Source organism: Macrosteles quadrilineatus, unplaced genomic scaffold (assembly GCF_028750875.1).
Source record: "Macrosteles quadrilineatus isolate MER2022 unplaced genomic scaffold, UCM_ALF_1.0 Scaffold_2__2_contigs__length_208266976, whole genome shotgun sequence".
Taxonomy (NCBI): domain Eukaryota; kingdom Metazoa; phylum Arthropoda; class Insecta; order Hemiptera; family Cicadellidae; genus Macrosteles; species Macrosteles quadrilineatus.
In genome coordinates this window covers 94696825-94714611 of record NW_026542595.1, presented here as the reverse complement: position 1 = coordinate 94714611, position 17787 = coordinate 94696825, and the positions used below count along the sequence as shown (strand labels likewise).

General features: G+C 38.3%; 1 protein-coding gene across 1 annotated transcript; it reads right to left on the bottom strand.

Moving 5' to 3' along the window:
* Nucleotides 1-825: 825 nt before the first annotated feature.
* Nucleotides 826-2052, bottom strand: LOC128984608 (uncharacterized). Its single transcript, XM_054403945.1, has one exon. It carries the CDS (start codon nucleotides 2050-2052, stop codon nucleotides 826-828), a length of 1227 nt encoding a protein of 408 aa, XP_054259920.1.
* Between the last annotated feature and the right edge of the window lie 15735 nt (nucleotides 2053-17787).

Here is a 17787-nt window from a genome sequence, read left to right as displayed (position 1 = left end):
AGTTGCTGAAGAAAACTCCAGAAAAAATCAAAGAAATGTTTACTATGCAAAATCCCACTCTCAATGTCAAGGAGTGGAAGATACTGCCGGCCAAACCAGATCTGAAAGGGTACGGATTCGTCTGTTTCCTGGATGAGGTCTGTTTCAAGGCTGTGCAGTCCACCAACTTCAGAGCCAATCTAGGTTTCTGGCAGGTCTCACTTGTCACAACTCCGGTTAAGGACAATGCTCAGGGTCCTCCAGATCAACCTACAGCATAACAAGGCCAGTTTTTCCTCAAAGAAGGATTTGACCTGGCACTCATTCAAGAACCATGGCTGCACCAAGGAAGAGTTGCAGGCCTGGGAGAATAAAAGGTGAGTTAGTTTACTGCACTTCCCTAAGGAATGTCAGAACATGTATTCTCGTGAGGAAAGGCTTGAACTTTCTAACCTTAAACAAATTTTGTTCCAGAGATCTCACTGCGGTGTCAATAACCTGGAGAAATGTTGGCAGGGAATGGAGCACAACAGTATGCTCGGTTTACCTGCCATACGTCTCCAGGGAACCACCTCCATCGAGGGAGCTTGAGCTCTTGGTGGAAGCAACCAGCGCTGGTGGTCAACAACTACTCCTAGTGTAAACTAACTTCAAATATGAACCAATTCTCAATAAAGTTAAATAAAATCAGTCTCAAGTTAGTTGGAACAAATTTACTATTTCTTTTTCAACACACAATGTTTACATTCATGTTTCTTTAAATTATCATAGTTAAACATCTGTTAATATATCTGGAATACAAGTCATATCTTTGCAAAGAGGATAATATTGAATTATATACCAATATTACATTTTATAACACACTCCCCCTTTTTTTTTTGCGAGGTCGCAAAATAAGAAGTCTTCATTCAGTCCTTCTCCGGTAACTTCCAGTGGGTACAGTCGTTGTATGGGTCTTAGTATTAAACCCTTTTTAGTTTTTACTTGTACCAACCGAACTTTGCCGTCTTTCCCTGGGAACAGTTTTATTACAATACCCAAAGGCCAAGTAATTCTTCTTCTGTCTTCAATTTGAACCAATACCACGTCTCCAACATTAATATCGTCGGATTTTAACTTGTTGGACGATTTCAGGAACCCCAAATACTCCTTTTTGAAACGGGAGTTCATATTGTCTCTTAGACTTTGAATATATCTCCATCTTGTTTTCAAACTGGTTCTCTCTAGGATGTCCAAGTCCGTGACTTCATTTCCCACAATGCTTTGTAAATACATAGATGGAGTCAGAGGTCTTAAGTCTCCCGTCTCCTCTGAGACGTATGTTAGTGGTCTTCTGTTCATTATTCCCTCACATTCACATACTAGGGTGTTTATTTCTTCGTATGTGAGAGACGAATTTCCCAAATTCCTCCGGAGGAGTCCTTTTAGGATCCCTATCAGCCTTTCCCAAAATCCTCCCCACCAAGGACTTGCAGGGGGAATGAACTTCCACACAATTGCATTGAGGCTGAATGTATTTTGGATTTCAGTCCAGTTCAGAGACTTCAGATTCTTGTTTAAACTAACAAAATTTGTGCCATTATCTGAATAGATAACACTTATCCGGCCTCGTCTAGCTATTAACCGTCGTAAGGCTCTTATGAATGCTTCTGTGTTGAGGGATTGGATGACTTTTAAGTGGACTGCACGATACACGGCACATGTAAATATTACCACCCAACACTTCTGATTATCTCTAGTGATCAATGGACCAGCCAAGTCAATCCCACATACTTGAAAACATGAAGAAATCTGAGTGCGGTCTGTGGGTAAGGGAGGTGATGGCATCTCTAAGGCTTTTGCTATGTGTCGCTTGCATCGAACACAGTTGTGAACTACCTTTCCAACAGCCCTTCTGCCTTTTCGGATCCACACTCTGTCACGAAGGATGACAATCAACGCTTGTACTCCTGCATGTTTATTCTGTAAATGGTACTGCCTGATCATTTTCTCAACAACAGGGTGTTTGCTAGGTAGAATGGCAGGGTACTGGTATTCAAAACCTTCCTCCCGATCTGATACTCTGGTTTTCATTCTTATGACGCCATAAATTGTTGTACACCACTTAGCTCTTGAGATTTTAGACCTTCAGGAAAGCTCTCTCTTTGAATCAATTTAAATACAATCTTTTCTGCCTTCAAGAATTCTTCAGAACTGATGTTATTTCCCAAGTTCAATTTATTCTTGGGAGACATTCTCAAGATCCATGCCACAGTTCTTACTATCTTAGTATACTTGGAAAATCTATTTCCTAACATTTGAGCGATTGATATTGACTCAACAGAACTAGCAGTGACGACAGATTTACGAAGTTCTTCCTTAAGCTCTTCTGGATCAGGTGATGGGCGTTCTGATGGCCATTTATCAGGAGAAGCATATAGCCATTGAGGGCCAAGCCACCATTGAGAATTGAGTAATTTTTTAGGAGTGCATCCCCTGGAAAGAATGTCAGCAGCAAAAGTAATTGTAAATATGTGTAACAATTATTGCAAAAGCACGTGCAGATCACAAAAGATAGAGAATCCCTGTTAAAAAAACATGACCCGAGACAATAAAGGAAGCACCGATGAATTGGAATCACTCACTGGCAGGTTCTCCAGGTTAAATATAAGCCTGAGAGACCTGTCAAGAGTGTACGAAGAGACAGGGGACATCGTGAGGGCTTTGAATCATTTAAAGATTCGCAGTGACTCGTCTGACACGGTGGACAAACAGCTCGAGATAGCACTGCGGGTTAGGTCCAGGCTTCCTTGTGACAGTCGTTTAAACAAATTTCTGAAGGGGGACAGCAACTTGCTACAATATCTGAACTCGATCAGCAGCAATAGGAGTACTTTAGCGAGCCCCATGATTTGCCAGTCTGTCGCATCTTTTGCCAGTGTGGAACAGCTTGTTTCGGTCACCCGGGTATTGTTGGAAGTGCCTGCTCGAGGAACACCAGAGTATCGAGACCGAGTAAGCTCAATCTGGTTGAGGCCTGACCCCTTCAAGATGGATACCCCAACTATCAAAGTGAGCAAAAGACAGTTTGGGATGACGGAGGAACACGTAGAAGCCTTCTTCGGCTTACTAAAAAAAGAAACAAGAGAATACGAACGCTCGTCTTTGTGGAGCAGGCCTCTGACATTCAACGCGCTTGCCACAGCAATGAAGAGCGGGATGGAAAATACGAGTGAAGAAGAAGACATCATACATGTTCCTTACGACTTAACCTTTATATTGGAAGTTGCCCTTCACTATGAATGTCCCGTTACTCATGCTCTATTTGTTTTTATGAGCGAAGTAAATGCAGCCAATGTGTAGCCTGTTTACATTGCACTTTTATCTCATGTACTCAGAAGTATTTTTCATTATACCCCTGTATTTTATCAATCCAATTTAACTTATATTCTTTGTTCTTTATTTTAATTTCTTTTACTCGGTTTTCAACAAAAACAGACCACTTCCCTTGCTTTGCAATCCATGCTAGAACTACGGTGGAGTCCAGCCAATAATAAACTGGGACTTTGGGGTTGTTGAGACACTGTAAAGCTAGACATGAGAGTCTCACACCAGTAATTGCACCCATTAACTCAAGACGAGGTAAAGTAATTGGTTTGATTGGTGCAACTCGTGATTTGGCTAATATAAGATTTATGTCAATGATACCATCTACTTCAGTTCTTAAGAAAATACAACATCCAAAAGCAGCTTTACTGGCATCACAAAAAACATGTACTGTACTTGAAGCATTCAAAAATATTCTTCTACTCAATACACACCTTTCCAGACAGCCTAGTTCCTCGACCCATTTTTGAAACAGTACCTGTAGGTTTTGAGGTAGTTCTTCATCCCAACCTACCTTCAACGTCCAAGTCGTTTGCAAAATAATTTTGGGAATCACTCCAACCGGAGCAGTAAAACCAATAGGATCGAAAAGCTTTTGAGCACATGATAGCAATGTCCTTCTGGTAAGTACTGAGTCCTTGATATTCAAAGGTTGAACATTACAGTACAGTTCATCTTTAGAGCATAACCATCTAAGTCCCAAGACGTTCTCAACTTGTTCAGGAGTTTTAAAGTAACCGTTACCAGCCCAACCCCTTAGGTTAAAGCCTCCTAGCTTTAAAAGTGTTTGAGCATCATTTATGAAATTCTCTTGCTCAGAAATACTGTTCACTCCCGTAAGGCAATTGTCAACATAAAAAGTTTTTAGCAAAGCCTTGGCTACATGTCTAAGATTGGTAGGAGCGTTTTCCAGAAGATTATTTAATACTGCTCCCAAAAGAAAAGGACTACACGACAAACCGAAGACAACTCTAGCATGGCGGTAAACGATCACGTGACTGTCTTCCCACCACAAAAATCTTAACATGTCTCGATCATCATGGTCAATTCTAATTTGTAGAAAAGCCTTTTCAATATCTGCCGTTAAAGCAAATGCATGTAACCTAAAATTAGTCAGTACCTTAGGTATTAACTCTATCAAGTTAGGTCCAGACTCAAGACATCCATTAACAGAATATCCATTTATGTCTTTAGCGGAAGCGTCAAAGACAGGTCTGATCCTCGTGGTGCTTCCCTCCTTGACAACAGCCCGGTGTGGTAAATAGTGACTTTTCAATGGCTGTGAAATGTTTTCATCTGTCACTCGCTCAATGATGCCTTTGGTCAACCAATCCTTCAATACTAAATCATAATCAAGATACATATTACACTGTTTCAACTGAGCCGTGTCAGTCGGCTCAGTTTGAGAGAGGAGAGTATTTCTTATAGTACATATTACGGCAGAGGCACTGTACGCCGACGCTTGCCAAAGGCCGTGGGCGAGTCCACTTTGTCTTTACTCCCCTTCTTCTCCGATTTGCTTGGAGACGTTCTCTCTACTTGAAATCTTCCTCCGAGATTGACGTTCCAAATTTTACTGGCACTATGGAGACTCAAGAAAGAAGATTTTCCAAGTTTATATTGTTCGACCTTCCTAAAATGCTAGCTTAAATTTGTTTTTGACACCAAGCCAGGTATGTCAAATCATTGTATTAGATTAATTGTCCGTTTTTTCATTTTTAAACTTAGCCATTTTCCCTCAAACATTTTGTCTGTTCTTGAAAGCGTTCACAAGAGATTTGTCCTTTTTCTATATTTTTGTGTAAAATGTTGTTTATAATGTCTTTTAAAGTTGTTTAAATTGTTTAACTTGTTTTGTCAAATGTTTAAAATTGTAGTTGTCAATAAAATTTTGTGCTTAAAGTTAGTTTTTGTCTGGTCACAGACAGGAAAATTTCATGTTGGTGTTCAGGACACACGTGTTCGACTTTGGTAAATTTGTTGATTTTAATTATTTGTGTTGTTCTGAGTCGTTAATTGTTTGTGTTTACAGGTTTTCTAAACTAAACTAAAGTGAAAGAGTTAGTTTTTCCTTTTAACAAAATCCACAGGCTAGGCCTAGGCTGGAAATTGTATTAGTATTGGTAACAGAAGGGTGAATGAAAATATGTATTGTTTTGTTAAGCCAAGAGAAGCAATAGAGATTATTTGTTTAACCATGACTACAGATATTTAAATTTTTACTTAAAATTTTATGTAAATTAGCTCTGCCGAAAACTCTCGAAAATTTTCTTTGAAAGGTTTAGGCTTGATAAACATTCTGAAATACTGGTTATCTTCAACTTTTAAGTAGGCCTGTGTATTTTAAAGGGCTCCTGTACTGGACCGACAGCAGCGGACACATCATGCCTCCTGACCTAGTTCGGAGCAAGACGAGGGCGTCGCCCCCGGACTAAACTAGGCCTAACCTCAACCAACTCGCAGCGGAAGGACTTCACCCAGAAACATTCTACGAGAACTTTGACCTTCTTCATCTCTACAAACCAGGTGCTATCTACTCCATGTTATTATTACTCCAACGTTTTCATTCAGCCTACCTTCAAGAACAGTTATTTTACATAAAATTTTTCCCCAATTTAAAGTTTTACCGTTTCAACTTCTTAAATTCTGTAGCCTAGCAAATTGAACTTAGTGTTTCCCTAACTAGGCCTACTTCTTATTTCTGGACTAAACTACAGACTATAAATCCCCTTGTGTTTTACCGTTTCAATTTAAATGATTTTATTTCTCTATCGCTGCGAGTTGAGTTGTGGAACTGGAACTAACTAAAAGTCAACAAGAATACAGTATATTTATATCACGGGTCTACGAGTGTTTCAAAGCTACAAGAATTCATGTATTTAGTAGGGTGTCACATTTCCTTGTTTATTTCATTATTTTGTGTATGTACCATGTTATGTTAGTAATAGGCTAAATATTTCTGTTCTAACGGGGGAAACTTTCGGCCCAATTGTTCTAAATTCAGTTTCGGTTACTACCAGTACTAAATTCTTCCCCACAATTTTGCCATTTTTAAAATTCTATTTCTTACTGTTTAAATTAAATTTCTATCCTGATGTTAGTGTATATTCGTGTATAATTGTCTTATGTGGCTATTTAAATATTTTCATGTCAATGTTGAGTGTAATTTTAAAATTGTAAGGTTTGTTCGAACGTATTTCTTTAAACGCAACTTGTTATTGATATTTTGGTCAAATACTATTTTTTTTTAAATGATTTCATTGTAGGTAATTTCAATTCAATGTTTGTTTTATGCCATATTCTCAATTTCTTGCCTTTTAAGATTCATATTTTTAAATTTTTTCATTGTCCTAAAACTTTTATTCCGAGTAGGCCTAACCTAACTTAAAGTCAGGAATTTCTTTTAGTTACCAGCTTGGTCCTTAAACTTGAACTTCAATTTTGGTAAAGTTTATATACAAATGTTTTGGTAAATGATTTAGGCCTAACACTGGTATTGATTTACTTTCTAAGCCTTGTACTAAATTGTATATATTATTTTTGCTGTAGTTTAAGGGCGCATATTTGTTAATATTTTTAATTGAGTTGGTAATAAAGGATGTTAATCACATTTTAGTTGTATTTTTTGAACACCTGCAGATCTCTCATGAGCACAGAATCTTGGTAAAAGTTCCACGTACCCATTTTGGGGTGTGGGAACTCAGTCATGTTTCACAACTTACGTGTTGTTGACAACAGACGTTTTTTGGCTACTTCACGGTTCGTATCCAGAGGGGGGTGGTCTTCAGTCCAAGGTAGTTTTACCTCGTAGCGTCCATCCACATCTCTGGCGACAGTGTCTTTGAAGAACGCTAAAACATCTCTACCTCTCTCCTCTTTCTGTTGTTTGACACTCGGATCCATTATACCCATTGTCACTAGTTCCCAAAATTGCCTAATATCTTGTGAAGATTGGAAAGCCACAAACATGGAGGAGACAAAAGAAGATTCCTCGTCAGACGTGCCAACAATTGTCCAGCCCAATCGAGTTTTTACAGCTACAAGTTGCTCATTTACCTTATGAAACTCTGGAGTGATGATCTGTGTCCAAACGTCAGCTCCTAATAAGACATCAATACCAGTGAAGTCGTCACCGTCACAAGAAGAAACATCAGTCAGAAATATGTTTTCTTTCTCTAAACGAGTGATCAAGCTGTAATCACAAAACTTAGGAACATGATTACAGATAACATGTTGTTCAACAACGTTTACACTTGTCCGAAAATTCTCATTTATTGAGCTCAAATTTAATTCATAGGTGTTATGATATTTAGGACCAGTTTGTTTACCTCCAAAGACTTCTTGCTGGATCAGAACTTTACCATTGCTTGAGAGACTTAATTTAGATACACAGAGACTAGAAATGAAGCTTTTCTGTGAACCTGAGTTACATAAGATTCTAACCCTTTTCATTTCCCCATTTACATTAACAAAGGCATACAAAGTTTGTAAATAGGTAGTTTTACTTTTGTTGTTCAAAGTCGAAAATGAACTAGTACTTTGAACCGGAGTTTGTTTTGACTTGGCCTCACCACTCGGCTTGGATTCATTAGTGGTAGGGATCTTTTGACATAAGATTGCCAGATGTTTACCCATACAGATGTGACATTTTACCTGAATCCTGCACTTACTTGCTAAGTGTCCCTTCTTCAAACATTTAAGACACAACCCCTTTTTCTTTGCAATCTCGGTTCTTTCTGAGGTTGTCTTATCAAAGATGGAAAAACAATCAGATGAATTGTGAGTTGATTTCCCACAAAATGCACAAAGATTCTTATTAGGGTACATACCTGTGCTCATTTTAGGATCCTGATGTCCATCAGACGATACAAGGACTGCTGCTGAAGGTGTCTTAGGCTTACTAGTTCGTTGTTGTTTCTGTGAATCTTCATTTACCTTGTTATTTTCACTACTAACTACCCCAAAACATCCTTCTCTCAACTTAAATCTCTCCTCTGCCTCGACTTCCGTCTTTAGGAACAACAATAGCTCTCGTAAGCAATTATCAGGCTCCATTGTGGTCACATTTTTGCCTACTCGATACCTTTCCCAAACTTTAAAAATATTCTCTGGTATTGAAGTTTCGACAAGAGGGAATAACATAGCGGCATATTTTTCCTTAGTGACGCCCAAAGTTTCAAGAGCCCGCAGCTGCACTTCAAGTCTATCATAGAGGTTAGTGACAGACACCTGGCTACTTTTACTTAACACTAAGGTCAACAGCTCCCTTACATAATACTCGATTAGTAATTCGTCTTTGCCAAATCGAGATTTCAAGAGCTCGATTGCTTTATAATAGTTTTCCTGAGACAAAGGAAAACCCTCGATCAGTTTTAGAGCCGCGGAACCTGGTGTCATTGATTGAATTAAATATTCGAATTTATCCTCATCACGCAGACTCTGATCATTATGGATTTTCGAAAACTGTGACCAAAATCCAATCCAATTTTTGAACTGCCCGTCAAATTTCTTTAGTTCAATTTTTTGGTAAACGAATTTTGGTTTCATGTTTAGAGGGGTTCAACTCACCTCGGTAGCTGCAGGGAGAGGTTTTTACCAGGTTTTTGTATTGGGCCTTCATGTTGAACTACTTGTCTCGAAACTCTAACAAAGCGTCGTACTCTGCGTCCAGGTCAGCGTCAGAAGTGTTCTCGCCTAGCATCAAGTCTTGTATCTGTTCATCCATAGTGAAGAGATTGTCACATGTCGCCTCCATACTTAAATATTGTGTTTCAATGGCTACCAGGAGTTCTTCTTTTGTCAAATCTTCTTTTAAAACATTTTCAAAATTATTATGTGCTTTCAAAAATTGTCGCCGAAGCTGTCTTCTCTTCCTGTTTAAACGTATTAGGTCATCTGCCATTTTTTATTAATTGACCTTCAGGTTTTATAAAATAATTAATACTTCAAAATAATTTATTCTTCTAATAATCCTGGCAGGGTCGCCAAAAATGTAAACTAACTTCAAATATGAACCAATTCTCAATAAAGTTAAATAAAATCAGTCTCAAGTTAGTTGGAACAAATTTACTATTTCTTTTTCAACACACAATGTTTACATTCATGTTTCTTTAAATTATCATAGTTAAACATCTGTTAATATATCTGGAATACAAGTCATATCTTTGCAAAGAGGATAATATTGAATTATATACCAATATTACATTTTATAACACCTAGGTTGTGACGCCAACGCACACCACGCCAACGCATACCGCGCCAACGGATGGGGAAGCTTGGACATCAATCCAAGAGGTGAGTCTTTCCTTCAATAACTGATTTCAAACAATCTGTATATCTGTCATGTGGGCAACCAACCGACATTTGTCACAAGAACAAGGCGGGAGGTCATAGACATTACTGTTAGTACAGAACACATTCACAGAGTCATACAAAACTGGCACGTAAGTAAGGAGGCCTCGTTATCTGACCACAAATACATCTGCTTCAGCATGCTAGGTAACACTGTCACCCCCTCCTTCCGTAATCCCAGGAGTACAGACTGGTCGCAGTGACCTACAGTTCCAGTTGGGATCCGTGAGTAGGAGGTTCAGCTGCTTTGCAGACATTGACCAAATTGCGACCGACTTACAGGACGCAATGATCACTTGCTTCAATGACAACTGCCCTCTGGGACAGAGAAAACGCAGTGCCAGCACTAGATGGTGGACTGCGGATTTGACTCGCATGAGGGTGGGTGTCAGGAAAATATTCAACCAATGCAAACGGAGCCGTATGTGGGTGCCATATAGAAGGGCACTTACAGAATACAGCCTTGCAATAAAAAAAGCTAAACAAAATTCATGGAGACAGTTTACACAGGAGGTAAACAGTCTCAGTGCTGCGGCCCGTCTTCAGCGGGTTCTAGCGTCCAAACCTATTGGACTCTTGGGATCTCTTAAGGTACCAGGAGGGCAATATACCACTGGGGTTGGAGGAAGTCTCAAACTTCTCCTTGAGACTCACTTCCCTGGTTGCATTTTTGAGAGTGACGACACAGGAGTGTCCGGTTGCACGAATACAAGTTCTTGGCCGAGAACTGATCGTGAAAGCTGGAATACAGCCAGAAGGGTTGTCACTCTCTCTAAAGTTAAATAGGCAATCAATAAGTTTGGTCCATATAAGTCTCCCGGGGGAGATGGCATCTATCCAGCCATGCTTCAGCAAGGACCGGATGCCCTCAAGCTCCTCCTATGTGAACTCTTCCGAGCGAGCTTGGCCTACGGGTACATCCCTCAGGCTTGGCGTCTCAGCAGGGTGGTCTTCATTCCCAAAAGAGGAAAAGCAGACTACTCTGATGCTAAATCATTCCGTCCTATCAGTTTTCACCAAACCCTTTAATGTTGAATTCCGCTCCAGAGATGAGTGGAAACATCAGAAAGGGCATCTCCAAGATATGGAGAGCTTCGTCTGGTACACAGACGGCTCCCTAATCGATGGAAAATCTGGTTTTGGGGTTTACTGTTGATCAACCAGAACAGAACTATCAGGAAGTCTGGGACAATACTGTACCATCTTCCAGGCAGAAATCTATGGCATCTTGGCTTGTGCCAACCTAGGACTAGCCAGACGGTACCATGACAAAAGGATAGTGAGAATAAAATACTTCCAGTTCCAGGTAGCAATTGAAAAGTGTAATATGGAATGATAACAGCAAACCTTACACATATATATCTAACACAGTATATCTAAATAAATCCTGTAGGAAATATGTAGGGAGACATATAACTCAAAATCTCGCTTAGCCTCTAATGGCACTTTAAAATGGTTATCTTTTATATAACAATTTACTATTTCAACTTGATCAAGAGATATCACCACATACGAAAATTACTTTGTTTACCTAAAACTTATAATTGAGTACAAAATGTACAGTATTTACATTGCCATTTTCAAATTATTAAGCCATTTGACCTTCAGTGGATTCTTCGATAAGTGATAAAAATCATTCAAGCTCGCCAAAGTTCGTAGTGAGCACGGCAACGGCAACCAGGATGGTGTTGATGTTGCCAAAACGCCCCACGTTCATTGAACCCATGACTCGTCTCGCTGGTGGTAAAGTGGGTAGACTTCAACTACATCTTCTATCTTCTCGCTTCTTTCTTCTCTCTTCTATCTTCTAACGAGCGGGTCAGCAAAGATAAAAAATCAGTCTCTTGAGACGATAATGTCCGAACTATCCCGATGCTGCCGCCAATTGAAAAAAAGATATACATACTATGAGCGTTATGATTCATACACTCGTGAGCCGTTGAAGCAGATCTTCTTTCATCGCATTGTCAGCAGCCTTGTCCGCAGTTATGGGAAATCGAAAAGACGCTAAAGGCAAGAAAGATGAAGAGAAAGTCAAGGATGGTGAGAAAGAAGGTGAAGTTCATGATGTAGTTAATGAAACAAAAGAAAAGAATGCTGAGAGCGTTACATATTTCTCCAATCGTTACATAATTAGTGCCTTTAACACCATCGTTCACGTTTTCAGAGGCAGGCGGTTTGCATTCCGTCTCCTTCTTTCTTTCTTCCTTCCCTTTATCTTTATCTGCACCATCTTCTTCAATTTTCAGAGGCAGGCGGTTTGCATTCCGTCTCCTTCTTTCTTTCTTCCTTCCCTTTATCTTTATCTGCACCATCTTCTTCAACTTCAACAAGTTGAAGAAGATGGTGCAGATAAAGATAAAGGGAAGGAAGAAAGAAAGAAGGAGACGGAATGCAAACCGCCTGCCTCTGAAAACGTGAACGATGGTGTTAAAGGCACTAAATATATAACGATTGGAGATGTGGCAAGCGCGAATGCTAGTAATAAGAAGAGTGATAACCGAGAACCAGGTGTGGATGGAAAAGAGTTAAAGCAGAATGAGATACCAAATAGAAATGTGAAAGAGAATGATGATGATGTAGCTTCGGAGTCTGCGAAAACCAGTTTCACTGATTTGATAGATTCGATCTTAGAGAATCTCCGACTGGTGATTGCAGGTTCGAAACCCATATCGATTGAGCAGTTTGATGAGTTGGTTGAAATTTCCAAAGCTACGGCGGAGATGCCAGAACATCTTACTTCATTTCCAGCTGAAGTGGAGTTGGTAGATGATGGGTATTGTATGTTGTGTTTGCTAAAACCTCGCATCCCTGCTCCCCTAGCGAAGTGGAAGAAATATGAAGAATTTTTGAAGACGTACAGACATATTGTTGAAGGTGGCGTGAAGGAGCTGTATAAAGTAATTCAAATCAGCGGCGAAGAGTGTGTTCACTAGATGAGGGCTGTACTGCCAACTCGAATTGGGTTCAAGAATGACCCTCAACAGTGCATGCACAAACAGGCAAGGGCACTTGTGTTTGACAATGCCGCTGCTTTCGAAATTATGAGGAATGACCAGTATTCTGACACTATTCCTCTGGTTTTGAATCACTGTCTAGCCGACTTGTTTGTTGAGACGCAAAGATGTATAAATGATGATGGTAACGATGGAGTAGAACTTTGTAACTGGGTTGCTCGTTTTGTAGCCAAGAAGGATCAGAACCAAGAACTTGGAATTTGCCCTATCTATGGAGAGAAAAATGTTCAGTGGTACAGGTGTCCCCACCCGAGGTTAGTTGGTATATGGTTGAATGTTATCCCCAATGCTAAGAGTGCCTTATACGCTAAAGTTCATTGGCCCAAGGATATCGACCAGAGCTACTAACACTACGGCGGTAGTGAATGCTTTGCAAGTAAATATTGCTAGTGCTAGTGTGTTGACCAGGATAGCTACTGAGCCATTATCTGCCCGCAATCAGCAAGATATTGCGAGCATAATTAAGGCTCACTTAATGCCTGGACAGGTACAGGTGGATGTTGAATTTGATTCCACCGCTGCCACCAATTGTACCGGTCACGAGTAAAGTCCAAGGGTCTTTTAGGAGGTATCGCTGCCACCACTACTCTAATTAAGGGAGAGTAGGCCCTAATGACACAACGGAGATAAAATGAGGTGATAAACAATTACTCGGGATGATGAAAATAAAATAATAGTTTTGATGCTGAAAACTTGAATGTAAGGTTTATTCTAATATTATAGTACAATGTGCGAGTATATATAGACTTTGAGAAATGATGTGAACAGTATGATGGGTGAAGCGCGATTAAAACCTAGATGACAATGTCCGCGTGCCCCCTCCCTATTCCAATACGGGATCAAGTAACTTCAATGCGTCTCTTTGTTCTTACACTTGCATTAAAAACACGTGATTTACCGTTAGATAAGCTTAAAGGCCGAAAAGAACTAAGGAAACTGTTACAACTTAATTTAAATACAAAAGCAAAAAATCTACTAAATATTACACTTAATTTAGGGACGGTGACACGCTACAAAAGGTCACAATTAAACTATTATTATTGTACAATTTTATGTTTTTAAAATTTAATAAACTTATTTTTAACAGTCTACAAAGCTCAATTCCATCCCTTAATACTCAATTCCGTCCCGTATACGTTAATTCCGTCCTGTTTTGGTAATTTCCTTCCCAGGTGGAGTTTTGTCATACAAGAATATAAATAAAACAAAATTAAGGGATAATCCACACAAAAATGTTCCGCCAGCACTTTTTTATCACACTCTTAAAACTTATTTTACTTTAAAAAACTAAAATGCCAAAAAATTTAAAAATAAGAACCTGTTTAGTCAAAAGTAATGCACAGCTAAGTTTACAAGTAATTTTTCATTATTATTTGAAATCATAAATTCTTTCAATAATCAGTAAATGAATGGGATTAGTGTATATTATATCAACACTACCATTAAAGAGTAAAACTATTATTTATCATGATTAATAAAAATTGTGTTTGGTTCGGACGGAATTGACAAAAAATCATGCTTATGATAAAAAAAAAGCTTAAAAATATTTAAAATGTGCAATTTTATTAAGACCACTATCAACTATGTGTTTAATGGATCATAGAATTTAAAGTGGCAAAAATTTAATACCTATTAACAATTTTTTTTTAATTTTTTTTATTTTCAGTTAGAAATTTTGGGTGGATTTACTTAATTGTAACATGTGCTCTGTCCTCCCATTAAACCTTAACTGTTAGACATTATATATTTAACTTCAATTCAATACAATTCAGTCAATTTTTATTGAGTTTACAAGACACACGATAATTATCACAGTAAATCTATACAGTATAAAAACCACCCTTAACTTCGGCCTATTCATAAGCAGTGTTCTTGGTACATTTATGTTCATTGTATCATGTATAATGTAAATCGAAACTCTTTTAATTAAATACCGTATATGTGCCATTAATATTGTCCTGGTCTTTTACAAATTATAATCACAAAAATCTGTTTAGTAAAATTTACTCTTAAATTAGGCCTAAGTATTTTAGGCTAGTATTTCGTAAATTCTAGGCCTAGCCCTACCCATTTTAGGGTATTTCACATCATTCATAGTTCTATTCTCTAAGATCTTATATAATTCTCATAATTATGCTAGTCTTATGATATTACACTAGGTCTGCCTATAGGTTCAATTTTAAAAAAGCACAATAATATGCCGAGTAAAATTTACCCTTAGACTAGGCCTACGTATTTTAGGCCAATATTTAGGCCAGGATGTGCATCTGTAAGTAGTATAACTAAATGTGTCATAAATAAGTTTTAGACCAGTGGTATAGCCAGTAAAAATCTATTTTCGCCATATGAGTACAAACTTTTTTCATGAATCACTAATACCTAAATAAGTATATAAGTTCTGTACAGAATCAGAATAATTTATTTTTCATTGGACATTACAAAAAATGCATTGGCAATTGTCATTTATATAGCATGAAAACAGTCAGGCTAGACATAACAAATAACATGTCTAATATGTTCATTTATGAGGTGTAAGCTCTGTAGATTACACTCATCACCATTCATACTTGGTTTAATATACCTGCTTTGTATGGTCACCATTTAATAAGAAAGTATAAAAGTAAAAGAAAGTATAAAGTATAAAGCCGCGTTTACACCGGAGTTAATAACTCGTGTTTTAACAAAAAGTGATAAACTTAACAGAATAGCCCAACAATTTCTTAAAACAAAAGTTAATAGCTCGTGTTTTTTACAGAAAATTACTTGTTATTAACAAAATTTATGTTATCCATCAAGAGTCGGTAAAGATCAAAGGAAATGTGTTATTTTTTTAACAAATGTTAGTAACAAAAGTTAATAGCACGTTCACTTTTTTCAATAACATGTCCCTCTCTTCCCCGCGCCCAGCAGAGAGCGCGCAAGTCGCCCCTCAGTACCAACTGCAGCAGACGAAACACGTAGCGACAGAGTGAGGTTAGTTTGTGTGTGCTGAGATCAACGATATAAACAACTCAGTTTATAGTATGAGAACTATAAACTGAGACTTTACTATGTAGACTTTATTAGTACCAGAACTACATATAAATGTAGTACATTACAAATAAATCATTGGCTGCGATTTGTTGTGTATTTTTGAAGTGATGTGGATTGTTTATTATAATAATGGAAAGTGGCTGGAATCAGGAGCAAGTGATCAATTTGATAGATCTGTATCGCGAGCGCCCTGTGTTGTGGGACCCCAGAAACCTAAAAGACTATGCTTGGACAAAAATCGCCCAAGGTCAACGCATGGCAAAAGTTGATGTTGACAAGATGACAAAAGTGATAGGACAATTTCATCGAGAAAACAAAGCGCCAAAAAGTGGGTCTGGAGCCGAGGCAAAAGTAAAGTGGTTTGCTTACGAACATCTGTTGTTTTTGAGCGAGAAAACCGCGCCCATGAATTAATTATATACATACAGACAAAAACAGTCGCACTTATTGCTTATTTGAAGGAAAATCTTTTATGCATTGCCATGAAACTGTTAGGTAGAATCAAACGTAATAACTTTATCTTAATGCAAACATCTATAATGAGAATCAAAAGGTTAATGCAAAAGCTGATATATATTTTATATTTTAAATGTTTTTAAATAAAATTCTTTAATTAAGGTTCCTGTGTTATTAAGGGAGTTTATTGAAAACTGATATTTTACTGGGCACATCAAGGCATTCCATTCAAGTATCCCTTTTATAAGTGTGCGGCTTGCGATTTTCTCAAAAGTTCACAATCCTTATTAGGTTAATCCATATACAGTATAAATTCCAAAGTACCCATGAACTTTTAAGAAAATCTTAAGAGTTTTACTGTGTTTTTATCAACTTATTGTACAATTTCTTATCGCTTTACAGGAAAGTGATCTTGGTACTTACATGACCTTGAGTGGATTTTCAACAAACGATCGAATTTACAGTACAGGAAAGTTAAAAAATCTTGTCAAGGACGCGCTTTCTAGACTTATCGCAACTGCGTTCAACCACTGCGCTGATGGTGTCAAAACCGCTGATGAAGTTTTTCTAAACTATTGACCTGTTATAAATAACAGATCTTAAATAAAAGTGAATTTATTAAACTTCGAACGAAAATCCACGAACATTAAGAACAAAAATAGTACGATTAAGATCGTATGATGTAAGATGATTTACAAATCATGCCACTGGTCGAAAGTAAACATGTTTTTATTGATACTTAAATTGTTGTTTTAGCTAAGTTTCAAGTATTTTATAGTTTCTAAGTAATCAAGTTGAAGAACGGAGAACTGGCAACAGCGCACGCGAGAAGTAGGGGAAACAAACACACTGCTCAAGCGCTACAACGCATTAGTGGCACACTACAACGTCCTGTCTACACACTGTTGATATATATAAAATTGCGGCATGGTGATACTATTAAATACGAGAGTGTTTTATGTTAAAATGGAGTGTTCATTAGAAATGTTGATGTACACAAGGTTTTGGTACCTTCCTTCATCCACTGGTGGCCGCAGTTTAAAAGATGCCACAATTGGTGTTTGCGAGCATTCGGCAAAGACCCGTATGTGTGTGTTTATCAAATTGTATATCAAAGCATAGTAAATGTCCTAATTAACCCTTTTACCGCCACAGGCCGATCAGATCGGCTACGCGATATGTTGTGAAGACCGCCAAGAGCCAATCTCATCGGCCTCCAGCAAAGTGCGCCACGGGACGATGTGATCGTCTTTGCGTAATTTGTCAATATATAATCGTAAACTACATATTTATGTAAAGGTTGAGAACCATTAAGGTATTAACGAACAAAGTTACCTAATATATTTAGTATAGTACTTAAATTACAAAACAAATATTGATCAAGTCCAATTCTCTCTACCCCGATCACGCCCTCGCCCTTCATCTCCGCCCCGATCACGCCCTCGCCCTTCATCTCCGCCCCGATCACGCCTTCGCCCTTCATCACGCATCCTCTTCACCTTCGGTTATCCTTCACCCTCGACTCGTTTTTGTCTGGACCTCCTATCACACTTCGTCGTCAACACCCGGGAGCAGCCGGACCAAC

Excerpts from the sequence above, each read along its gene's own strand:
- LOC128984608 (XM_054403945.1), bottom strand. The coding sequence starts at position 2,052 with ATGAAAACCAGAGTATCAGATCGGGAGGAAGGTTTTGAATACCAGTAC.